General features: G+C 37.2%; 1 protein-coding gene across 2 annotated transcripts; it reads left to right on the plus strand.

Annotated features, from left to right (window-relative positions):
- Positions 1-711: 711 nt before the first annotated feature.
- ASNS (asparagine synthetase (glutamine-hydrolyzing)) lies at positions 712-18,071 on the plus strand. 2 transcript variants are annotated; one of them, XM_034402566.3, is made up of 12 exons: positions 712-980; positions 4,556-4,828; positions 6,038-6,275; positions 7,512-7,697; positions 8,333-8,434; positions 9,635-9,762; positions 10,356-10,482; positions 11,738-11,844; positions 13,042-13,142; positions 14,496-14,577; positions 14,951-15,106; positions 16,837-18,071. In XM_034402566.3, the coding sequence occupies exons 2-12, from the start codon at positions 4,580-4,582 to the stop codon at positions 17,044-17,046; spliced, it is 1,686 nt and encodes a 561-aa protein (XP_034258457.1). In that variant the 5' UTR covers positions 712-980; positions 4,556-4,579; the 3' UTR covers positions 17,047-18,071. The 2 variants fall into 2 exon arrangements, with proteins under 2 accessions (XP_034258457.1, XP_034258458.1); XM_034402567.3 differs by having other exon boundaries at positions 761-980; positions 4,559-4,828.
- Positions 18,072-27,106: the final 9,035 nt, after the last annotated feature.

Below are 27,106 nucleotides of genomic sequence, written 5' to 3' on the forward strand. Positions count from 1 at the left end.
ATAATGATATTCTTGGGACACCCATGTATATACGTACTAAGGTTGCATTTAGCTTAAGAATGTATTCAATACAGATACGTGTGTGTGTGTGTGTGTGAGCACAAACATGTATAAAATGCCTGGAAGTTACTGCTACTTATATTCAGTTGCAAACCAAGAATAAGGTTGAAAAAAGTTCAAAGGGGCTTTAAGATAGTATGTCATCTAATAGTTTCCTCTTGAAAATTTCCGGAATTAAGATCTTGGTCTAATACACAAGATCTTTCAGAGAACAAAAGTCCAGACTACATTCTGCATGAGACTAGGTCTAGTCTTAATGATAAAACAATTACCCGTGGAAAAAAAACAAGGCACACCATCCCAAACAGCGTGACCCTTTGTTTGGATAAATGGATAAAAAGAACAAGTGATTCTTTTGGCCCGAGGCCCGGGCCAAATGGCCTCTTGCTCCCGCATCCCTCTTCTGCATTCAGATGATATACTGGAGTTACTGAACAGTAATTTTCACACACATCTCCAGGACAGATGCTTTTTTCCCCCAGTGGCATCATCCTTAGCGGCACCAGATCATATTGAGTGCTGAGTTGCTCTCGGTAGTTCTAATTTCATAGCAGAATTGCACTTAGAAATGTCGCGGTTTTTCTCCCATCCGCTGGAAGATAGCTTCCGGAAAGCTAAACGGGAACCCGTCCCAACAAGAGCCGGCGGCGTAGGAAAGCGTCCAACCAATGCATTGCGGGCAACCGAACGAGGAAGTCCCAGGCACGGGCGGTGGGCGGACCGCTGGCTGATGAAATCCGGCTCAGTCTTACAGAAGAAATAGGCGAGCGGGTTGTGATTGGCTTTCGCGTTTTGCTTTCCTTTCTCTTGAGCTCGGCCAAAGAGCACGCGGTTCACCTATCGAGCCTGCTAGTGATTGATCTCTTCTCGCTTGTGAAAGCGTCTTTTCCCGGTGCAAAATCCGAGCTGAAGTTGAAAGGGTAAGCCAGCGAAGGGATCCCTTTTCAAGGCTGGGCTGTATGGACCCGGGACTTATTAGTTTTCTACCCACTCTGTTTATGCCCAGAACTCCCCCTTGTGCCATTCAGAGCTGCAAAACACTACTATTCAGGTACCAACTGTATTCCCGCTGCAACGGGTTGTCTTCCTGCTGGCCGTCGGGGAGCATTTGTTCTAATTCATAGACCAATCGGAAGTGACCGTAATTAATTGTTTAAAAGTACGGAATGCAAACAAAAGAACGAGTCATTAACTAGAAAACTGCAGGATTTCTGGTTGTCAGACTTTTTGTAAACAAACAACATCTGGTTCAATAGATTAAAAAAAGACTACTTTCTAATTATACCTAATGCTGGTTCTCACTTGTGCAAGAGGAAAAAGCAGGAGAATGTAAACTGTTATGTTAGGGGTGGGGTTAGCACAACAGGCTAGCTCAAAACTAGCTGCTGGCTAATTTGTGGCACAGGGTGTTGCCTGAATTCAGGGTGTGAGCAAATCCATGCAATTAGTAGTTAGCCAGGAGTGTGAATGTGTTTGGATGTGCTTTCCAACGTTCTATATCTCAGCTGTGGAGATATAGAACGTTGGAAAGCACATCCAAACACATTCACACTATGTTGTCTCTTTTAACATTAAAATATCTTCCCGATACTGTCTTTCATACCTTTCCTGTTTTGCCCTTAGCCAGTTTTTTTTCTTTAAAGCAGAATATAGGTAGACCTCAAGCACAACTGAGCTCAACATTTCTGTTGCTAAGTGGGATATTTGTTAAGTGAGTTTTGCCCCATTTTATGACCTTTCTTGCCACAGTATAGTTTAGCCTAAATAGTATAGAGAATAATCCCTATATAAATAGAATAATCCCTATACAAGTAATTGGGGGGGGGGGGAAGACTAATCATATGGTTCTGTATGTGTATGGAGTGATTGTGTTGAGTCTGACAACCCATGGGTAGAAGCTATTTTTAAACCTGTTTGCCCTGCTGGCTATGCTTCGATGTCTTCTGCCCAATGATAGAAGCAAAGAGAGACACTGGCCAAGGTGCAAATCATCCCTAATGAAACATCGAGACCTGGTGATGTCATCTAGTGGTGTTAGAGGGCAACCAATGATTTCTTGTGCCGAATTGATCACTCTCTGTAGTGCCTTCCTGTCCCCAGCTGTTAGACCAGCATACCATACTGTTATACAGTATGTGAGGACACTTTTTATCGTAGACCAGCTGTTAATTCATCATTGCAATTGTTAAGTTAGTCACAGGGTTGTTAAGTGAGTTTGGTTTACCCATTGACTTTGCTTATCAGAAGGTTGCAAAAGGGGATCACATGTCCCTGGGACACTGCAACTGTCATAAATATGAATCAGTTGCCAAGTGTCTGAATTCTGATCACCTGACCACAGGGATGCTGCAACAGTCGTAAGTGTGAAAAATGGTCATAAATCCTTTTTTCAGTGATGTAGCTTTGAAGTGTCACTAAATGTTGTAAGTTGAGGACTACTTGAGGACTGTGCTTTATAAAAAAGAAGTCTGCTTTGCCCTCTGACATTACAGATTCATCCATGCAGTTTTTTTGCCAACTGTATGGATGTTGCTTGGCAGTGCTTTGTTCCAAGATGTCTTCCAATTTCCTCATTGAACATTTATTTTATTTATTTTATTTTATTTTAAATTTATATACCGCCCTTCTCCCTGAGGACTCAGGGCGGTGTACAGCCAGAATTAAACATGAAATACAAATATTAAAAACAGTTAAAATATATATAAATTTGGCCCAAAATTAAAAATACAAACCAATACAAACATACAGCTCTGGCACTTTTTGGTGGTTTTCCATCTGAATTAATTTGGTCTAACCATACTTGGCTTTCAGGCCTAGTGACAGGTTAGTTGGATATTGCCATAATCTAATTCATCAATTCATTCACTAATTCATTTAATTTAATTCAGCCAGAAGGACTATTTGATTAAAACCAATAATAAGATTAGAACGCTGTTTTCCTTCCATGGGTCTTGCATGGGAACAGTTTTTAGCATTATATGGAAATATGCACCAATTGTTTACAATAAAACATGTAGGAAGATACAAAACTTTCATAAATTAATGTGAAAGTAGACAAGACACATGAAAAACTGATAAATTTTAGGGCAGGTTGATAAGTGGCTAGGTTCTGGAATGGTAAAACCAAATCCATGACCAAAGAAGTGATTGAGAAGCTTTGGGCCAGTTACTTTCTTCCAACCCAAGCTATTTCACAGTCACAGATGTCTTGTGAAGAAAAAGTGAAGAGTTATCCTTGCATGCTTCCTTGAACAATGTATGTAGGATTTATTCATCTATTATTAATGACTCTTAGTTCTGGTCTATTCTAAGGTAGATGTTACTTCATTGCCATCAGATTCTATTTTTTAATCATAATTAGGAAGAAGGTAAGGAGTTCTCTATTTTTTTTTCTTGTGCTTTAAAATAAACAGCCATCATGACATAATGGATTAAAATTGAAATGTTGAAGAGTTAATGGATGAGGATATTTTGTTAAATAGCTTGACTCAATGTCAAGCAAGATAGCACTTATTTGAAAGCATTGCCAAACTATAGAAAAGTTTCAACTGCAATAGGAAAGTTGCTTAATTATAATTAATTACAATTCATTACAATTGCTGGAATAACGGGAAAAATATGATCAAAATATGTTTATACTATACTCTGCATAACTTTTTGGAATTAGGCATGTACAGAAATGAAACAACACAAATGTCAGGGTTCCAAGTAACACCCCCAATGAAATCAAACTCCAAGGCTTGAAGTTCCTCAAAGCTAATTTTTATTAGGGATGTCATATTGGCACATCTGGGAAAACCCTGAATCTGAAAGCTTCCGGAGTTTCCTCACCCACAAGAAAGTTCAAGACCTTGCCCACATCTCCCACATGTCCACACAGCTCTAATCAGTTCTTTCCTGAACAGAAGACATCCTCCAATTTCTTCTTTGCACAGCTGTCAGACACCATGGCCTTGAACTTCTCATAGAGAAGTTTGTTATGGCTATCTCTACTTCACTCATGCAATCCCCCCTCCCAACTTCCCATGGTATGATTGTGGTAGGCCTAGATCCTCAAGGCACAGAAGTAATATGGTTTCCAGGCATGACAAATTTCTTCTGACAATCAAACTAGCAGAATAAAAACATCAAAATTGGTATTACTAACTAATATGAAATTAATGCAAACTAGTTTAAATAACACAAAATATTTCAGGAATCTCTAATCTTGGTAACTTTAGATTTGTGGACTTCCTTAATTCCTCTGTCAGCCATAGAGTTGTAGACTTCAACTCCCAGAATTCCCCAGACAGCCATGCTGTCTGGGGAATTCTGGGAGTTGAAGTCTACAAATCTTAAAGGTCTCAAGTTTGTAGACCCCTGAAATATTGAAATTTTGTGTGTGATGTGTTTTCTATTGACAAGTTACATGCTACATTTATTTTCATGGGATGGTGTAAAGATATGCATTTCAGAACATTAAAAAACCTATCTTCCTTGTTCATTTTTTCCTCAGTAGCCTTTATTCATCATCATCACCATGTGTGGCATATGGGCCCTTTTCGGAAGTGATGGATGCCTCTCTGCCCAGTGTCTTTCTGCTATGAAAATAGCCCACCGAGGTCCAGATGCTTTCCGGTTTGAAAATGTCAATGGCTTTACCAACTGTTGCTTTGGCTTCCATCGGCTAGCAATTGTTGATCAGTTATATGGAATGCAGCCTTTAAGGGTGAAAAAATTTCCCTACTTGTGGCTGTGTTACAATGGAGAGATCTACAACTTCAGACGGGTACAGATATGATAAGAACTACATTTTAATGGTTTTCGTAGCATTCCCTAATATCTGGTGTCTGAACAGATTGTTATGCATGTTTAACATGTTTATATATTGGCTCAAGATGTTCTTATAAAATGGATTGGGAAAACTGAAAAACAGCATATAAATTCCTTACATTAAAAATGGGCAGTATATTGTCCATATCCTAATGTTAACACCAGACCTTTCCCTTGAATCTGACATCTTGAGAAATTGCAAAAATATTAGGCTTGGGTAATTGGTTATTCATGGCAAAAAATGTAAATGAAGCAAATGTTTGATAAAAGACTAAAACTTGCCATAGAAAATGGCAATTTAATATTAAGCATTCAATAAAATCTCATACTTGTATTGGTGTCCTCTAAAATATATTGAATGATTAGCAGGGGCAAACATGTTTTTCTATTTTGTCAAGTTACAAATAAATTTGTCATCATTTATCATTCTCCCTCTTTAAGATTACACTTAACGTAATATTTATTATATTTCTCTCCCCAATATAACATTCCATTAAAAGAATGAAGACTACAATAAATATAAGCCCAGAAATGGAAGCCTCCATTAGGGAATGTCAAATCCTGAAACAAATAAAATCTAATACTCAGTGCTTGAAATGTCTGAAACAACTTTTTAAGGAACACCTTCCCCAAAGATCAACGGACACAAGAAGTAAAATTTTCTTGGTTGGGCATTCCAGTGTAATGCCCTATACCTTGTTCATAATCATATGTTTAATTGGCCTCTTTGGTCCCCAGCAGGATCATCTGTCGTGTGAGGGGGGGAAAATCAGGGCTTCAGTCATATGGTTACTCCTGCGATATGCTCTCCTCCCACAGCATTTTTTGTACAACTATATAAATCTGTATATTTAGAGCCTCCTATTGCAGGTTAATGGAAATAGTAGATTGGCTAAAAGTTTCAGCATTTCTGCCAGACTTCAGTGCCCTATCCATAGAGGGGAACTCTTCAAACTAAGAGATAATCTGTGATAAATAATCTATGAAAAAAGGAATACATAGGAAACTGAGATCTGATTTCACTAAAGGGAAGCATGCATTTTTCTAATTTTTTGGGGGGTCTTATTAATGTAGTTTGGTGGTAGGCTGTTAAAAACATGCTTTTTGTGTCTGTTCCTCCGTATTCTAATTGTGTACCCCTTTAAATATGTTTCTTTTCTTGTAGCTACAAAAACAGTTTGGATTTGAGTACCAGACCTTAGTAGATGGAGAGGTAATTCTTCATCTTTATGACAAAGGAGGAATAGAGGAAACTGCCTCCATGCTTGATGGTGTATTTGCATTCATTTTGCTTGACAGCGCAAATAGAAAGGTTTTTCTAGGGAGAGATACATATGGAGTTAGACCATTGTTTAGGGTCCTAACTGATGATGGCTTCCTGGGTGTTTGCTCTGAAGCAAAAGGTAACTCAAATTCTGTATCTTTCAGAATTATCCTTTAATAACAGTCTTGAATCTGAACTCTCAAATAGAGTAAATGTTACCCTGCTTAATATTGAAATTATCATGCCTCATCCCACAAAATATCTTTTAAGGAATGAACCAGAAACTTCCTAGTGGTGAGATGTGACACCTTTCTGCAGAAAGTTAAACCCATGAAAGTTAAACCCATGAAAGGAAAACAAGACATTGGTTTTGCAATAAAATATTATTGTATAGTGATCTTGTTTATTATGAGTTTTGTTTTAGATTCAGTTTTGGGGTACTTAAAAGAAATGTTAGAAATAGAAGTCCTTGTTGAACTATAATTTCCATACGGCTTGCAAACTTTCAAAAAAAAATTAGTAGAAAGAAATGTCATAGACGTACATGAAAATAAGCATAACAAGAATGTACGCATACACTTAATTAAATCAGACCTTACTTTTTAATGCTTCTATGTAAGCCTACAGTAGACATGCTTCAACTTTAAGGAAATGATTATTTAAAGTTAATTCAGAACCAATTTGGTCTAGTGGTTAAAACACCTGGCCAGAAACTAGGAGAATGTGAGTTCTAGTCCTGCCTTAGATATGAAAGCTGGCTGGGTGATTTTGGGCTAGTCATTATCTCTCAGCTATAATGTCAGGCTCATGCAACAAACTGGTTGGTAAATTCCTATCTCAAATAATAGATCAATAATCTTGATAAAAACAAAACAAAACACCAGACTCTGCATTAATTAACGTTAATACAATTCTGAAAACAGTGATATCTTTTTTCTTTGATGTTTTTGCTCCCCTTTCTTAAATGTGTATGCAAGAGAACCAAGTTCTTATGAAGATTGGAAATTTCTGTGAATCTTCTGTCCAACCTTCCATGGTTAAAAATTTCACTAGGTAAATATGGAAGGAGGACTGGAATATACACACAACTCTCTTCTGGCCTATAATAATCAGACCTTTTGAATTTCCCCTGGTCAGAGGATATGGAAAGGGTTACGGTATGTTATATTTCTTGCCACATGCACAGTGCAGTTATTGTAACTTGAACTAGGCTTATAACACAAATAAATGTTCTCCTGTTCATTGTTCATAGCTCACTTTTAAAGTTGGTAATCTGAAATCTACACTTTCAAAAGTTATATAATAAAAAGGTATTTACTTTTGGCCAAGTGTAAAATAACGACTGCTCAATCTATGTGCTATCCTATATTTGTAGGTCTGATCAACTTGAAACACAATATGTCTAGTGCTCTCAAAGTGGAGCCTTTTCTTCCTGGACATTATGAAGTCTTGGACTTAAAGCTAAATGGAAAAGTTGCATCAATGGAAGTGGTCAAATTTCACAGCCCTAAAGAGGAACCTTTGCATGCTGCCTACAGTACAATACAGAATTTGCCTTCAGGTAACAGCATTGTTCAGTTTTCAGGCAGGTTCACGTGTCAGGCAGGTTGTATTCCATTCCAGTGAATATGTGTCTGAGGGGTCTTTGGTGATTTCCCTGGCTTGGTTGTTTTGTTGCAGACATTTAATTAGCCTGACTAGGTAATCGTACCTAGTTTGGGTAATGAAACATCTGTGGAAAAACAACCAAGCTCAGAGAACTCCCCTCATTTCAACCATTAGCTACAAATATTCTCCTTTATTGGAATAAGTTTCTTCCTCTCGGAGTATTTCATGCTCTTGGAACATCTGAAACTTTTGTTATGTTTGGAAGACATCCTGTGGATTGTGGGGAAAGAAGCCACAGTCAGAAGGGATGGATTCAGCCCCTTCAGGACAGGGTATTTCAGTCACTTTCTACTTCATCTCCCCCACCCCTATATTGCTGGGGACAGGGCAGATCTTTCTTGCCAGGAATCTGACCTAATATTGATTGGTGAGTACTAGAATTTGGGCCAAGAACCAACTTTATTGGTTTTGCTAACTTTATTCCAAGGAGGTAATATTTTGAAGTTTTGTAAGTAGTTAATAGAAAATGGATTAGTACTTTGTCCTCCCTTTTCATCTATTTTAATGGAACTTAAATTTTCCTGCTAGGTGTTGATGTTGAAACTGTGAAAAGCAACATTCGACTTTTGTTTGAAAATGCTGTTAGAAAACGTTTGATGTCTCATAGAAGAATTGGTTGTCTCTTATCAGGTAAAACAACAACCACAGCCATAACAGATCCTTTAATATAACATATAGAGAGGCATCTTTGTGTAGTGGTTAAAGGTAAGGATTAGAAACTGAGAAATTTATGAATTCTAGTCCCATCTCAGACATGAAGCCAGCTGAATGACTTTGGCCCAGATATCTCAGCCATAGGAAGAAAGCAGTGGCACATCACTTCTAAAAATGTTGCCAAGGAAAATACATGGACTTGTCAATACTAAGTCAATTCTGACTTGATAGCGCAAATTTCCTTAATGTATCTTACGCAACTGCACTGTATTTGCAGTATAGATAGTCCTCAACTTACAACTACAATTGAACCCAAAATTTATGTTGCTAAGTGAGAAATTTATTAAGTGAGTTTTGCCCCATTTTACGACTTTTCTTGCCAGATTTGTTAAGTGAATTGCTGCAGTTGTTAAATTAGTAAAATGGATGTTAAGTGAATCTGGTTTCCCCACTGATTTTGCTTGTCAGAAGGTTGCAAAAGGGGATTATATGATCTCAAGACATTGCAACCGTCATAACTGTGAGTCAGTTGTCAAGCATCCGAATGCCAGTTAAGTGACCATGGGGATGTTTGAATGGTCACTAAGTAAACTGTTGTAAGTCGAGGGCTACCTGTATTTTCATTCTATTAGCAACAAATCTATATTTGGGAAAAGTTTAATAGATACTGTTTTTAAATATTTTATTTAGAGCCAACTGTATAATAATAGATACACATTTTCCATAGCAATAAGGATAGCCTATTTTCTGTCAATATCAACTGATAAATCTCTGGTCAGTGCTTTTTTAGATAAAGGATGCAAGACGATTCCTTATAAATTTATTACGTCTATTTGAAGCCATGAAGGCTTAATTCAGTGCAAAAGAACTTTTGATATGCTGTAACTAATGGAATTAGACAGGAAGCTCTATCTAATTCTATAGCTGTTGTCTTCCAATTCTTAAACTGCAAAAATTTATTCCAGGAATAAATTAAAAGATGATATAGCGATAGTCATTATTATGTGCCAGATAATTTTCCAGATAGTTTCAGAACACTCTAAAACTTATTAGAAAGTCGATTCCTTTGAAAAAGGATTCCAGATAGAAAGGCAGAATATCTGAGTTGCTTAAAACTTCTAAATGATGAGAGAAAAAAGATAACCATAATATCAACAACAATTCATGTTTTACTAGGTGGCTTGGATTCTAGCTTGGTGGCTGCCATACTTATCAAACTTACAAAAGAGCAAAAATTTTCCTATCCCTTGCAAACATTTTCTATTGGGATGGAAGATAGCCCTGATTTACTGGCTGCAAGAAAGGTACAGTTGTATTATTGGTTTAGCAGTTTTTTCATGTAAATACTTTTTCTTACACCAAATGGAGAATAATAGGAGGCAAAAAAGTACTTTCTAGAAATTTAGCTTTCATGTTTGCATTTAAGTAAGGTTCTAGGCTGGTAAGATAGAATAGCTTCACAGCTCAAAGCAGGTTTGTTGCAATTCCGCAAAATTGATTGGTAAATTCCAAGCAAGCAAAGAGAATACTTTGTCCTGCGCTGTATAATTATTTTTATAACATTTTCTGGCACAAGATAAATATTATTGTTAAACTAATTCTCTGTGATCTCTCTTGGGAGCAATATTCTATTGGCTAGCAACAAGGATGGAACATTAGCACATTCATGCCTTATTGACTTTCACAAAGTGCTGATTGGCCAGTGGGAGAAATTGGATGCTGAATAAGATCACCTTAGTCTTCTGTGTAACCCCCATTAGAGCAGCAGCATAATGGATTGAGGAAAATAAAACATACTAATTTGTAAAATATATTTTGCAGAATTCAACTTCTATTGACTACATGCTGGATGAAAATTCAATTTAACAAATTTAATATAAATGGTTGTTTTTAATAGGTAGCAGCTCACATTGGAAGTGAGCATCATGAGGTTATGTTTAGTTCTCAAGAAGGGATTCAGTCACTAGAAGAAGTAATACTTTCCTTGGAAACATATGACATCACAACAATACGAGCGTCAGTGGGTAAGGTTTGCAAATTATGGAAGTTGGTCTACCTTCCTACTCAGTCCTGCTTTGAAGCAGGATAAATTCAGGCATAAATTAAGTAGAGAAATCTTTCAATACTTTCTTGTACAGGGCAGCTTCCATGCATTTTTCTGCCTAGCATTATATTTACTGATAATGGAGGTGGGGGAAAAGCACGAGATTAAAAGAAGGTGGGAAAAGATTTTTTTCTGAATAACCAACTAATGATTTTATGGAAAAGAAGTACTATTTATGAAAATTATTAGGTTATCCTGCCTTTATGGTCATAAAACTTTCCATATCAAATTGGACAGATACTCTTGTGAAAATTTACAATTTACTTGGTAGACCCTATTTTGGCATATAGAAAGTCTCAAGTTATATGCCAGGCATTTCCAGTTATGGTGAAAAAGATTCCTGTTTGAAACCCTAAACGGTTCTTATATTCTGAGAAAACAATATTGATTATTATGGACTAGTGTTTAAGGCAGCCTCTTATGGCATGATTGTTATCTACATGATGCAATTTTAGATTCCCTTTCCTTGTTTATGTTCTTACCTAAGTTAATACATCTCTGTATTGCTTCCATTGAGTGGAATCCAAATTTAAGTTTGTGGAAAAAGTGCCAGACTTCCAGCTATCTAATAGTGCTGGATGTGTGGATGTTGCTACATGAAGTAAGCTTAAGAACCATGGTGACACAATGGTTAGAATGCAGTATTGCAGGGTAAGTCTGTCCACAGTCCTTCAATCCTGACTGACTCAAGATTGACTCAATCTTCTGTCCTTCTAAGGTTGGTAAAATAAGGATCCAGAGGGGCTCCAATGTTCAATTAGAGCTCCTTGTAAGTACTTTTCTTCATCAGGGTATCTTGATCATGTCATTGATGGTGGTGGGGGACGGGGTGGGAAGAATACTATAAAAAGGACTTGATGAGAAAGTTTATCTCTACCAACCCAATGTGCCTAAGTTTGTATGCATTACTTATGTAATTACCTATGCACTACCAAAACTCTCATTGTGTATCTGTTTGTCTGTTTGTATCCTCAAACTAGCTCAAATGGTGCATTATACTGCAATGATTGTTGAATCAAGGTATTGTTTAAAGAATAAATTTCTATATAATCTTTGTTAAATGGCTATGAAAGGAAATATGTCATGCAAGTTACTGCGAAAAATACAACTGCATACAGGTTTTGTGTGAAATTAATAAACAATTTTTGTTTATTAAAAATTGTTTCTTGTTCTAGCCATGTTTCTGGTCTCCAAATACATCCGAAAGAAAACAGATAGTGTGGTCATTTTCTCAGGAGAAGGATCAGATGAGTTGACCCAAGGATATATCTATTTTCATAAGGTAATTTAATATTTCTTGCCTATGCCAAGCACCATAATAAGAGAATGCTTTTAAAAGTGTTCTTTATAGGTGCTAATATTTATAAACATAGCTGAACTTCATTTGCATGCAGGAAGAACTGAGCAACAAACTATTCTTTCCCACCCAAAGTTGAGAACTGAAAAGGACATGAAAGCCGCCATTATCTGTTTTAGATTTAGTTACAGGTGCGGAAGTGGGTATACCTTGGTTTGGCTCCTCCCAAATCCAGCAGCAGTGGATTAGAAGTCATGTCCTATCAGTTGTAGGGGAGGGAGGGATCCCAGGCAGTGGGGGGATTCAAATAATTTAACAACCGGTTCTCTGCCCTAATGACCGGCTGGGTGGGCCAGCAATTTAACTACCATTTTTCCCGAACCAGCTGAATCCCACCACTGATCCCAAGTTGTTGGGAAGGTCCACATTTTCCTTGATGTCACTCTGTCACTAAATACAGCTGTATGATTTGGGATCAAGAAGAGGGGTTGTTGATGGTTTTCTCTATCAAATCAGGCTGTTGATGGTCATCTAAGGGAAACTAATACTTGCTGCTATGGTAGAAGGTCATGCATGGCAGTAATAAGCATATCAGTGGAGTACTTATTTACCCTATATATCTTATGTTATTGATTTTAAAATTATTATTATCATCATTATTTTAATGACTAAATATTGAACATCAACATAATAGATGTTGAAATGTCAGAGTTTTCATGATCCCCTGTGAAACATTCTTGAGACAATTTTTACAAGTGCTCTGAGTTTCTGTGCACTTCAAATGGTAGGAGAAAAAGGGGCATTTTAAACAAGATATGTGTCCATATTGGATGTATTTCTAGGTTAATACACTTCTGCTTGTATAGAGTGAGATACTCTGTATAATTACTGTTTTAGAATATCTAAATCTAGTCTTTCTGGATTTTTGAAGGCGTAGGGAAGGTTAACACACAAAAATGCTTATTTAGTTGTTTGTGAGTAGAAGTACTTTCTATTAATGCAAAAGTCCATACGTTTTCTGGGACCAAGCATTACTTCAGCATTGAAAGTTTGTGGAATGGCAACCCAATTGCTCCTGAATCAAAAGAAATATTTTCAGTGCTGTTTATGAACCGCACACAGCTATGCATAGCAGCAGCCAAACTTACTTTGCATGAAAATAATTTCCATGCTCTCTTGTAGGCACCAACAGCTGAAGAAGCTGCTGAGGAAAGTGAGAGACTTCTCAGAGAACTCTACCTGTTTGATGTTCTCCGTGCTGACAGGACAACTGCTGCCCATGGGTAATGCTCAGCTGTGGATCCTTTAATTCCTTCAGGTCTCTCTCTCTATAGATCTCACACCTTGCTTCTACATTTCCACCAGGATCCTTTTAGGAACTTTCTGTAATGAAGAAGGTTTTTGATGAAGAACATGTTTCATCTGTAGAGTTTTGTCTCCATTCTTCAGGCTTACTATTCGGAATGTCTTCCGTATTTTGTGTGAAGTACAATTTTGCTATATAGTTTTATTTAATTAAATAAATACTACCGGTTCGCGGCCCTGCTGCGAACTGGTCATAAAGGTAAGTAGAACCCACCCCTGGTTCCCACTGAGAATACAGCACAACACCATGTTTATATATTTGAAAGAACAGATCACCACCAGAATAAATTTAATTATAAGTAATTTCTAATGATTAGACAAGGAAAAAAATTGTTAGCACTAGTTAAGTTAATCATTGAAAAGAGTTATGTATGTTCAGTTGAAATTATTTCTTTAATGCCGAATAAATAATTCTCAATTGAACTATTCGGAAGTATTATGCAAAAAACAAGTTACTTTTTTTTGAAGAGGAGAACTGAAAAGCCTTCCTGATTGGAAATTAGATGTATCTCTGCCTGTGTAGCCTTGCTGGCTGAAGATGAGAGGAAGTGTAGTATATAGAAAGGGTACTGATTTGGGAAAAGGCTAATAGACAATTTATATAATCAAAGTTACACTTGAACAATGGCCTTTTCTCATATTTATTTTAATTATTATTTACATCTTTATGCTACCAGACTCCCAGTGATTCTGGGCAGTGCTCAAATAAAAGCTACAAAAGCAATAAAAGAATAAAAAGAAAATTTGGCAAAAACTGGATAACAAGAAGCACAATGCTCTACTCGGAAAGGATCTTCAGTCACTTACTTTTGCCAAAGACCTGGACCAGGTCTTCAATGCCCTCTGAAAGAGCGGTAGAGTGGAGGTCACCTGGGTCTCCAGGGAACTTCCTTCTAGAGGACAAGTTCTTGCTTTCTAGCAAGGTTGCTCTGGAGACCCAGGTGGCCTCCACCCTACTGGTCTTTCAGAGGGCATTGCCACAGAGAAGGAACACTTTTGGTGCCCCAATAGATGGCATTGTTAAATCAAAGAAACTTGGAATGTGTCATTTATCATACTAAGCTATAATGCTTTCATATTATTTTGGGTGAAGCGTGGTTTATTCCCTAATTATAACTTAATGTTGCAAAGCAAGGTAGACAGTGGGTGGTTTTAAATAAATCATGATTTAATCATGGGTTACTTTCTGTTAGTGTATAAGTTGCACCAAGTGCCTTTTTCAAATCTATATGCTTATTTTGTACACCAATAATATTTGTTTCTGTTTTCAGTCTTGAACTAAGAGTTCCATTTTTGGATCACCAGTTTACTGCTTACTACCTTTCTTTGCCAGCAGAACTCAGAATCCCAAAGGTAAGCTAGACTTTACTACTAGACAAATGAGGAAAGCTAATGAAACTATAGTCTACATTTAATTTTTACTGATTATTCTCTGAAGCTTTGTATATGCTTGTGATTTTTAGCCTTAGGTTGTGATCATTAGTTGTTTTGCTATTTCTTTAAATAGATCTCAATTGAACAGACAGATTTAGCATTCAAACCTAAATTCTATGGCAAGAAACCATGCCAAAGACCTTGAAGTTGATAGGGTAGATTATTCTTAAAAATATGCTGAATATGGGATTGTTGTGCTGATTTGTTTCTGAAATATTTTTTAGAATTTCTGATATATTTTTTCCTTAGGAATGTATTTTTATGTGTTCTTGATTATGTTATCTCTGCACAGAATGGGATTGAAAAGCACCTCTTAAGGGAAGCCTTCGAAGATTCTAACTTATTGCCTAAAGAAATACTTTGGAGACCCAAGGAAGCTTTCAGTGATGGCTTAGCTTCTATCAAAAAATCTTGGTTCTCTATGCTACAAGACTATATTGAGCTTCAGGTAACAGGTTGAATTTTTAAAGCTAGTCTGACTAAAAGGCTATTTAATTCATATAATAGAGCTAGTGTGACAATATTGAAAGTAGATCATGAAAAATTTAGAGCAAAAATGTGAAACACATGAAGCCCATCAGCTTTGCATATGCAACCTCCCAGAGTGGATGAGGATGACTTTTAATTTCTTTGTTTTGGGGGAAGGATTTGGCTAGCTTGACTTATGAGCCGCGGTGGCGCAGTGATTAGAGTGCAGTACTGCAGGCTACTTCTCCTGACTGTTGGCTGCCTGCAATTTGGCAGTTCAAATCTCACCAGGGTCAAGGTTGACTCATCCTTCCGAGGTGGGTAAAATGAGGACCCAAATTGTTGGGGGCAATATGTTGATTCTGTAAACCGCTTAGAGAGGGCTGCAAAGCACTGTAAAGTGGCATATAAGTCTTAAGTGCTATTGCTATTGCTGGCCAAAATTGATCATCATACTTTTATTTAAACACTCTGATTTTTCTTGCTTTTGGAATGAAGGATATAAGATACAGTGGCTCAGGATCTGGATCTCAAAACCTGAGTTGCATCAACATTACCTAAATTTTCATTTAGAATTGTGTTTTTCAAAATGTTTATGAAACATAAACAAGAATTTAAATTAAATTGATTTTAAAAATAAATGTTGCATTGACAACAAAAATTGAATTGTTTCTGTAAATTCTCAAAATATATCAAATTCACTTACTCATGTAGCATGCCTACATACATATGTGTGCACACATAATCAAGCTTCCAAATTTATTCTTTTTAAAAATATATATATGTAAGTCTTGGATTAAGGATGCCCAGATTCAAATATCTATTTGACTATGAGACTGATTGAGTGACTGTAGGCAGTCATTATCTTTTGATCCAGCTCCCAAACATTATGATTCTGAAGATAAAATGAAAGAGGACAATTATCTCCAGATATGTCAACTAGAGCTCCCGGAAGACAGGAGTAATTTAAGGATTTTTAAAAATGGATCTTTTGTTAGCCCTTTAAATTAGACAGGGTTAAGATAGGCATAACAGCAATTCCAGGGTTGTTCTTTACAGGGTAGTATAACAGAATGTTTAAAGCCTGTTAAAATTGTTCTTTACTCTGTCTTACACCTGAGTATTCTTTTCTGAAAGTCATCCCTTAAATTCAGTCATTTCTTCCCCGTTCCCAAGGCCAGATCTAAGTTCCTCTGCACATTTTCACTTCTGTTTCCATTTTTACTGAGATGTATTTTGTGTCATATTTTTAGGTGTATTTTGGTGTATTTATTTTAAAACAATTCTGATTTTTCTGCTAGAGAACTTGTAATATAGGTGGCCTAATATTATAATAATAGTAATGATAATAACTGAGAAAAATTGGTCCACTGATTGTTGCACCATAATTTCTTCAACCTTTTCACTCTTAAGAAGATTCAAATGAGTTTCTCAATGGCTCTTAGGCAGAGGTATCTACAGGGAAAAATAAAAAACTGCACAATGATAATGCATCATGACACACGTCAATAACCACTGTGGACACCTTTGTCCTTATGAGTTCTATACATTGTTTCTAAGTTGTTTAGTCCCAAGAATTCTGCAGTGTGTTTTTTTTAAAAAAATAAATAAAATGGAGCAGAGAAACATCAGTTTATGTTTGTAACTTTTAAAATAAGGAGTAATTTCTGATGAGGTCCTCATATGTTACCCTTTTATATCTTCCCATAGGTTGATGATCTTTTGTTGGAGAAAGCTGAAGAGAAATTTCCATTCAATCCTCCCAAAACAAAAGAAGGATATTTTTACCGTCAGATCTTTGAGAAGCACTACCCGGGCCATTCCATTTGGCTCCCGCACTATTGGATGCCAAGGTGGATCAGGGCTACTGATCCATCTGCTCGCACGTTGAAGCATTACAAATCAGCTACAAAAGAATAGTTTTATTATGTATTGGAGGAATAATTTCTCCAAAGAGCTTATTAAAGATGAATCTTGTTGGCCTAAAGGAACTTAAAAAGCAATCTATGGGGTTTTTTTCTTCAAAAAAATAAGTAAATGAATACAATAGTTTATTTAGATAAAATAGAATGTTATTGATGATTCCAACCATGCAAGTAACAATAATGTCTCTTAGCCTTAAACTGCACTATGCAACAACTGATATACTCCAGAATCAAGCTTGGTAAAATGAAAGCTAGGACTGTTAGTCTTTATTCAGATAGTTTAATTTACTCTGATGTCAAATGATATTTAAGCAGTCTAAGCATACAGAGAATTAATAGTAGTTTAAATGCACTTTTTCTGCAATTAATGAGCTGTAGTTTTTTTTTTTTTAGTTTTTTGTTTGTAGTCTTATAAATAAATAAAATAAAAAATAATCTAAGTTCAAATGGTAAATACTAGTTATTTTACTGTGGGAAAGGATAATTAGTTTTTGTAAATTTAAGACTCCCAGCTATTATATACAGCTGTGTATATCTGGGAACTCTGGATTCTTTCAGAGCCTTAGAGTGATTGCCATTTTCAATCTGCATCATCCTGTGATCAAACTTCGACATCTCACCATTCATAGCTTTTTAACCACATTACAAATCATGATGCAGTCACGTATCCATCACTGTTTAAAACTGTGCAAAAGAGTTTCCATATATATTTTCTTACAGGATCCCAATATAACACTATGCACTCAGCAGAATCCCTTTTACAGAACTAATGCAGTTCTACAGTTGCAATTAAGCATTAAATCTTCCTTTTCAGTAAAGCCTGTAGAATTAAATTTTCTAAATGAGAGGGCTGTTGAAAGCAAATTCATGTAGAAAATATATTTTTTAATTCTAAGTCTGCAGAAGATTATTTAATAAGTTAAGATAGTCTTAATATATAACATCATGTGGCATAAAAAGGTTCATATTCTAAAAAATTAAACAATACTTGAATAAATACCTGGATTTGTTGATATAAAATTTGTGTTGTGTTTTTTTTCTGTTTAAAACCTATTCTGAAACCACAAGATGGCACCAGAGAACTTCCTGGTGTATTTTAAGAGTAGAATTTACACCCTCAGTAGCTTTTAAAATGTGTGGATTTCAACTCCCAGAATTCCTCAGCAACATACAGGAAGGGAGATCTTACAGTTGCTGAGGTTAAGAAATAATTGATCTGGATTAATCAACAGATTGATTTTCAAAAACTAAAAATTACTTTGTAGTGCAATATTTCCACAATGTAGCTCACAATAAATTAATAGCGAATTCTGGTACAATGCACATAAAAAATACCACTGAAGCAATCATTTCAATATTTTTTTTCTATGTGTTGCCTATATCTTTCTACATCACAAGAATCATACTCTGTAGAGATGGTCAGTGTTTAACAATGGTAAGAGTAGAGTTTAACACATTTTCATTCTTCTCCAGACTTAATTCTCAATATGGGAAGAAATCAGCTCTACATATATAACTTCCTAAAGAAATTCCTGCCTGCTTTTGAAGAAAATTGATTTAGAGACAAAATATGCTCAGAGGAAGTGAAGTAGATTTTTTAAAAAACCCTTATCTTGGAAATCTTAAAAATTTGCATGGCATGTAACTGAAATAATAAACATGTAATTATAAGCAGACATATTTTCTTTAAGCTCTGATTTAGCTTGTTAGAAAAAGTAATTGCAGTAGCAAACAAGCTTGCAAAAATGATCTGTAGTACACGTTGAAAATCAGTCTAGTTAAAATGGCTCTTCAGCAAAGTAATGGGACTGGCAAAATGGGGAATACAAATAATTTTCCATCATTATGGAATGATTATTCTTTTTTTTTCATTCTTTGGTATTCTTCCAAAACTTGCACACGTGCACATACATACACACACACACACCTAAAAATAAAAATAAGCAGATATGTGCATTTCTCTGCATATAACGGTTATATACAGATAGTCCTTGATATACAACAATTTGTTTAGTGATTATTGAAAGTTAAAACGGCATTGAAAAAAATGGGAGTTATGATCATTTTTCACACTTATGATCGTTGCAGCATCCCCATGGTGATCAAAATTCAAACACTTGGCAACCTGCATGTATTATTAAGTTGACCAGATTTTAACATTGGTAAAGAGGGACACCATTGACCGGGCCGGGGGGGGGGCGCTAGTCAAAAATAACTTTTTCAGCCCTCTGAGTAGTCCATATGCATAAAGGATACAGCAATAGAGAGGGATGAAGGAAGGGAAGGGAAATTAGAGTAGGACTAAGGGTAAGAGAGGGAGGAAGAGAGGAGGAGAAGGAGAAAGGAAGAGGAAGTAGGGAGGAGAAGAAGAGGGGGGGGGAAAAGAGAAAATAAGGAAAGAAAAGAGAGAGGTGGTAGGTTTGAGGAGAAAGATTGCTGTACAATAAAAAAGATGAAAGGGAAGAAAGCCAACCCCAAACAAATATAAAGATATTAAGATAAAGAATGAATTGTTAAACTTTAAAGAATAAAAGAGAACAAATATGAATAAATAGCAATAATTAGAAACACACATACAAACATACAATGCATTTTCTTTGAACAGGGTATTTGGCCGGTTCACAAATTTAAACAGTGTTTAGTCATTTCAATTAAATTTACAATTTCTATATTTCCTTTTTGCCATATTTATTCCTCATCTATTTTTTAAAAAAACCAATATTACCCTTCATCCTCATCTCTAATCTTAATCAAATTCAATTTTTCCCTTCTATTCTATATTATACCCCTTCCCATTGTCATCTATTTTTAGATCCATCCTCACATTGGTTAATTATGTAATTATGTAATACATTTGTTTAATACAAATTCAACATTTTAATATAAATCAATTAGTTAATAACTATCTTTTTTGTATATTAATCAATATGAACATGAATATTCCAATTATTTCCATGCAATCCAATTTCTTACAAATTAATTAATGATATTTACCAATAATAATAAACCAAATAATTTCCACCATATATTCCTCCAAACCACAACTTAACCATTTCTGCTTTCAACACAATATACAATTAATAGTATCTCAATTATTACAATTCCCTAGTTAAATAGAGCTTTTTTCCTTTTGTGTTTTAAAATCTTGAACCTCCTTTTTTGCCCTAAATTTCCCATTGTTTGCAGTTTTGCACCTACCTTTTTTGGTGAGAAAAAGAAAAAGAAAAAGAAATCTCTCTCTGCCTCATTTTGTCACGTTGCAGCAAAGACCCTGCTTTACTTTCAGTTTTGCTTTTTCAGCTTAGGGGAAAAAAACATTTGCTCCAGCAATTTACCTCTTTGCAGCTAGCTAGCAAAAGAGCCCTCCGCAAAACAGCTGAGAGCAAATCAGCTGAGAGTTGGGAGGCTGATCAAATCAACTTATGGTAATTAACCTATGCTGAAGCTGAAAGAGGCTGTTTTTTCTATTTTTGCAGGCACTAGTCTACTCATTTGTTTTCTTTTAACACTGATCAGCTGTAGGGCGGCCCTTTGAAGCCCCGCGGCAAGAATTTAAACAGTTTTTTTTCCTCTACCCATCAGCTGGGACTCAGCAATAGATTGGGAGTGGGCGGGGTAAGCGAACGGGGACCAGCAATCAAACAGAGGCAGAGGGTGAGGGTGAGTGAAAACCATATATTCCCTTCCCGTTCTCCCGCCGTTCCCTAGCTTGTGGTGAATTCTTTCCAAAAATCTGGACTTTTTTAAAACGCCGCGGGACGTGGGACAAATTGTTAAAAATCGGGACTGTCCCGCCAAAAGCGGGATGTCTGGTCACCTGTATTTATGACAGTTGCAGTGCCAGAGGTCATGTGTGGATTATCTTTTGCGACCTGACAAATGGGGAAGTCCGATTCACTTAACAGTATTATTAACAACTGCAGTGGTTCACTTAACAATAGCAAGAAAAGTTGTAAAATAGGGCAAAACTCACTTAACAATGGAAATTTTGGGCTCAATTGTGGTGCAAGTTGAGAACTTCCTGTACATAACTTCTTTTGCAGACTTTCCTGTTAATGATACACAGTGATTGTGGCAAAGCATACCCAGATAAAACTTCATTCCTGAAGATATCCCACCTACATTTCCTGGATGAATTCTGTGTGAACATTTGTGGAATTCCTGTGTTTAAATCTGATAACTGTTACAGTTATCATGGACATGAAGCCGCTGTGGCAAAGGTTCTTATTGTTCATTATTTTAAAGCCAGTGGCTCTTGAATAACAACGTAATTGAGATTGTATTCATGTGTATATCTGTGCTGGATTCCCTCATAACTCAACAAGTTTTCTTACATCTGAAATAGCACATAAAACAATAGCAACAGCACTTAGACTTATATACTACTTCACAGTGCTTTACAGCCCTGTCTAAGCAGTTTACAGAGTTAGCATATTGCCCCCAACAAACTAGGTCCTCATTTTACCGACCTCAGAAGGATGGAAGGCTGAGTCAAGCATTGTGATTGTGTGATATATATACAGTGCAAACTTAAAATAATTCTGCTCAACTTGCAGTAAACATTTTGTATTGTTTCCAAGACATGGAATTATTGGGGCCTGCAGGTATCCATTATGGTATTTCAATGTGCGTGTGTGTGTGTGTATGTGTGTGTGTGTGTATATATATCTATATCTATATCTATATCTATATTATATCTATACCTATATATATATATATAAGAGGCGATAGACATCATGATCTCTGGAATGTTTAAAAGTTTAAAAATTTTTATTTTAAAACTTGTGCTAAGCTTTCATCGGCCCCTACCGACTTTGTCAGAGTATAAAATCCCCATTGAGGAGCTGCTTGCTTTTATGTAATGCTGATCAATTTAGTCATTGCGCGTGTACCAGGCCCCATTCTTGCATTCCCCCTGTAATTATCTTTTTTTCTGCCTTAGTCATGCTAACAGATGATGATGCACTTCCCCCTGCCTCCTTCCCCATTGTGTGTTGCCTCTTTCTCTCCCTGGGGGGGTAACGCAGGGTTATCAGGCATTGCTTTGAAGGTATTTCTCCCGTCTCTCTCTCTCTCATTGTAATGCCTTTCCTTTTTATACACGTTGCCTCCTCTAAACCCATTTGTTTTGCCCATGATCTTGTGATAGGTCTGCGTTGTTCTTCCTTACCCCTCCTATCTTCCTCATTCTGCTGTTTCCCTAACCTACTCTCTTGCCCTCTATCAGGGTTTATCACACCTTCATTGGGCCAATCTCCATGCCTAAAGGAGGAAATTTGTCCCCAATCTCCATTCAGTCTTAGTGATCGGTCCTCCTTAAGTCTTTCCTGGTGCCGTAAAGCCTGGTATGCCGGTGGTATGTCAATATGTCTATTGAGGGAGTTGTTGTTAGAGAACCAGAGAAATTAGAGAAATTTTAAACTTTTAAACGTTCCGGAGATTTGCAGGTGGCAATAACTGCTTTGGATATTTTGCTTGTCTCAGTATAATGTTACTTATATCCTGTATTTTCTAAACTACTTTCTTCATTGTCAATTTTAAAAAAAAGTTCTTAACCAAAATTTTATTCTGATGAATTAGGTTACAGAGTCAGCATTGAGAAATCAAAATATAATATTATAAATATTCTGTTTTAAAGAGAAAAATAGATTTCAGTTAACAATATAGACAAAATGATAGCATCAATTTGTGCTTTCTGCTACAAGCACTTTGTAAAAATAGCAGGAGAGGTTCTAATTATCTTACTTGTTGCTCATTACGAAAAATAATTTAAATTAAGAAGGTATGGTAAAGCTTAAAATCCATTGCTTTACTAGCTGCATTTTCTGCACATTACTTAGAATTACTGAAAGGGCTAATGAAGAAAAGTAGGAAGTTAGAAAAAGAATGAAAGGAAAGTTTTATCCTGTTACTTAAATAATGTTTGGACAGCAAAACAAAAAAGAGCAACTCATGGTAACTTGTCTACCCCCCCCCAATTCTAATTTATTTTCTTCTTCTGTTTATTTTTTACCCCCCCATCACAAAAGTCTCTGAGTGATAGGGAAACACAGTAGAAAATAAATGATGCACCATAAAGTAACATTGGTGCTTATCCATCGGACCAATTTGCTTTATGGCTATAATAACTGATATCAAAGACATTGGAAATCCCTTAAGTAACAGCTGAGCCACTATCTTGTAAAATCACTTTGTACTTTGAAAGAAGCAAAGGGCTTCCCTTCCCCCCACCACACACACCATCAGATGGTGTGACACGAGGGCAACAAGAAATGGAAGTTTTTAAGAGCCTGCTTTTATCCTCCTTTCTCACTCTACCCCATGCCCTGGGGAACTGCCTTGTTTTGGATCTATTAGTTATGGCTGCATTTTTCTGTCAAAGAGGAAATGAGGAAACAACCCCGCCATATTAGCATTTAGAAAGTTTCAAGCCATTTGCAGAGAGCTGTTAAAGAAATGGCAGTGTGCCTTAATTTGATTGGTTTTCTGTGCACTTATTAACAATGTGTAAATACTGGACCTAGCTGCCCAGCTGCATTAGAAGTCCAAGGGTGTGCGTGCCTTCCACTCTGTGAATTGGAAGCAGCCCTGCCTAGATTTTCAGGTTTAAGAACCTTTTGCTGTAACATACATACATATCAGGGATGGGTTCTAAAATTTTTTACTACCTGTTCTGTGGGCCTGGCTTATTTTGGGGTGTGGCTTGATGGTCATGTGACTAGGTAGGCATGGCCAACTCAATGTTGGACCGATGCCCTAATTAAATCATGAGCTTCAAGCCAAGCTTGAAAAGAAATCCAGTTATTTATTAGGAACTTCATGTTGGTACATTCCAACTGAAGCCAACTCTGACCCCACTTAATTTACATCCCGGCTCTGACCCTGTTTCCCCCCTCCCCCCAAGGTGTGTTATCAGTCACATTCTTTGTAGAGATCACTCCCCTCTGGCCACTGTGGGTAACCACAGAGATGGCCTTGACAGAGAGGTGGCTGGAAAGTGCTTTCGTTTTGACTGAAGTGCTCCCTTGCTGCAGCTGCAAAAGTTTGTTTTCCCATCCCCTTTGCCTATGGCAACTTGAGAGCAGGCCAGGGATGCTTTGTGAGTTGACATTCGGCTCCCCTCACTTCCTGAAGGCGACCTGTGCAAAGCATAGACAGTTTGAGTACAGGTATAGATTTTAGGGTTGCGATTCCCCCTCCAGGCTTGTTTGGGTTGTCTGTGTGGAATTTAGCTATGAAGCAGTCAGCCTGGATGTTCTTACTCTTTACACAAGACGCCTCTGATAAGGGATAGCCCTTCCACTTGATTAGGTATTGGTGCTGTCTCCTGTGCTACCTCGAATCAAGGATTCATTGCACCTCATAATGGGTTTAGTCCCCTATTACCACAGGGTCTGGGAACTCATGAGGTAGTGGCCTCAGGGTTGATCCAACCACAGGTTTTAAGAGGCTGCTATGGAATACCGGGTGTATCTTCCCTAGCAGTCGGGGTAATTTTAATTGCACTGTGACCAGGTTGATGATTTTCACTATAGGGAATGGCCCCATGAACTTGGGTCTCTGCTTCTTACTGGGGAGTTTCAACCTCAAGTATTTGGAGAGTCCAGCGATGCTTTGCAAGTTGACAAAGAGTCATGCAGGATGTCTAGAAGTGTCTTGTCTGCTATTACAGTTGTTCTGTGAAACATTTAACCCCTCAGCCCCCCAAAGAGCTTAACAGAATGAACAAATAATAGAGTTGGAAGGGACTGTGGAGATGTTCTAGTCCAACCCCCTGTTCAAGCAGGGAGACCTATACCATTTCAGACAAATGATTCTCCAATCTCTTATTTAAAACCTACAGTATTGGAATACCCACAGCTTCTGGGGGCAACTTGTACCACTGATTAATTGTTCTGTCAGGAAATTTCTCCTTAGTCTAAGTCGGCTCTCTCCTTGATTCTTGTCTCCCATCCCATGGATGAGAGTCTCCCATCCACTGCTTCCTGTCCTGCCTTCAAGTACTTTGGAGAATAGTTTGACCCCCTCTTCTTTGTGGCAGCCCCTGCGATAGTGGAAAACTGGTATCATGTCACTTTTTTATTAAACTAGACCAGTGGTGGGTTGCCCCCGGTTCTCACCGGTTCTATAGAACCGGTAGTAAAACCAGCGGAAGGCTCCGCCCACTGACCCTGATGTCATAAAAACACTTATGCGCATGTGCAGAAGCTTCTGCACTTGTGCAGAAGAGCGTGCACGCATGAACAAACAAGCACACGTGGCCCCATTGCAAACCGGTAGTAAAGGTAAGTAGAATCCAACCCCGTAACTAGACATACCCAATTCCTGCAACCATTCTTCATATGTTTTAGCCTTTAGTCCCCTAATAAATCATGGTTGCTCTTCCTTGCATTTTTTCTAGAATCTCAACATTTTTGATATTATTATTCCTGCCAGTTGGCTTGGAGCTTCAACAAAGGGGCTTCATGTTGTGGGTGGTTGATAGATTAACAACAGATCCCACCCCCTTCCCCCTCATCATATTCCTCTCCACATCTTTTTCGCTAGATTATTTTATAATATTGTATTTGTATTATTATAAATTATACAATTTTGTCCTAATTTATATTTGTTTTAATATTGTACAGATTTACTGTATGACAAGAAGGGCGCTAATAAATTTTACAAATAAATGAATAAACAAACAAATAAATAAGATTTACGAAGTTTTTATTCCATGCATAATTTTTCCCAGGATTGAATTTACATATATTAGATAGGCAGAGATATAAATGGATGGATGGATGGATGGATAGACAGACAGATAGATAGTTAAGAAAGAATGGGAGGGGGAGAAAGGAAGGGTTATAAGATGTCCTGTTTTGGCTGGCTGGAATTTTTGATATTATTAGCCCTTTATCTGCTGCTTACCACTTTACCTGGCTTTGCATCTTCTAAAAGACCTAAATATGTTGGCTAGTTTATGGCTCAGTGTATCTTGCAAATCAAGACTGTGTACTCTATGAAACCAGGCAAGTGAGTTAATGTAATAATATGCAGTTCAGTTAACTACGGGTTAACATAATTTGCAAAGGCAGACTTTGAATGGGGGTGGATGGGTGGGAGAAGAGAGGTTTCTACTTGATTTGGTCTGGTTCATGTGAACTACTGTTAAATGATAATATTAACAGTCAGATTGGGAGAAGTCAGGGGAAGGCCTGAAGCTATATTATTTCCAAGGAGGGGGAACAGCTTTTACAGTTCTAAAATATACTTGGATTATATAGAGTCCTTTAGAGCATGGTCCCCAACCCCCAGGTTGCAGCCCACTATTAGGCTGTGGCCTGTTTGGAACTCAGTCATGCAGGCGTCAGGGCAGCGCATGTGCGAAGCTCCCCTTACATGAGTGGTGGATGCTTGTGCTCCTGTGTGAAGCTTTGCCTGTGTGAATGGTAACCAACTTGCGCTCTCACACGAAGCTCCCCTCATGCAAGCAATGATTGCTTGCACTCGCGTGCCCATCACTCACACAAATGGAGCTGCATGCACTTGTGAGAACTATTTATTGTCTTCCCCAGTGGGACACCAAGCCAGAAAGGTTGGGAATTGTCACTTTAAGAGCTGTGATAAGAAAGTGGCTCTCTTCCTACTCAGGAATGGGACTCCAGCTGTCATTCACATGAGAATTAAAATGTAGATAGTCTTCTTTTGCCCTGCCTCCATGCTTTTTGGAGCAGATACATAACAAAATTGGTCTATTTCTATTTCTTTTTTTTGAGGGAGATTAAGTTAAAATAGTAAGCACAACTATGGAGAGGAAGAAGGGGTATTCGGGACTGCAGCAATCATACAGAAGAAATATGTGAAGGATTGTGTGTCAAGTGGGAGAAAAACTAGGCTGAAACCCTGTATGAGGATGGAAAAAGAGCTTTCAGCTTGCAATTCAAGTATTTTTTTTGTCTTGAAAGTTAAGTGCTACGGAATAATGCAGGTGGAAATTATCATCAGAATAGTTTCACCCATTGAAAACATCACTGCATTTAGCCTGGAGCTTCAGATAGTGCGCTCTTGATAAG

Source organism: Pantherophis guttatus, chromosome 4, assembly GCF_059756535.1.
Source record: "Pantherophis guttatus breed Tessera chromosome 4, ASM5975653v1, whole genome shotgun sequence".
Classification (NCBI taxonomy): Eukaryota; Metazoa; Chordata; class Lepidosauria; order Squamata; family Colubridae; genus Pantherophis; species Pantherophis guttatus.

Bases quoted from the DNA above. Each gene is read 5' to 3' on its own strand.
- ASNS (XM_034402566.3), top strand. From the start codon at position 4,580: ATGTGTGGCATATGGGCCCTTTTCGGAAGTGATGGATGCCTCTCTGCC. The intron at 6,276-7,511 runs GTAACTCAAATT...CTATATTTGTAG, and splicing joins TGTTTGCTCTGAAGCAAAAG to GTCTGATCAACTTGAAACAC. The intron at 11,845-13,041 runs GTAATTTAATAT...GCTCTCTTGTAG, and splicing joins GATATATCTATTTTCATAAG to GCACCAACAGCTGAAGAAGC.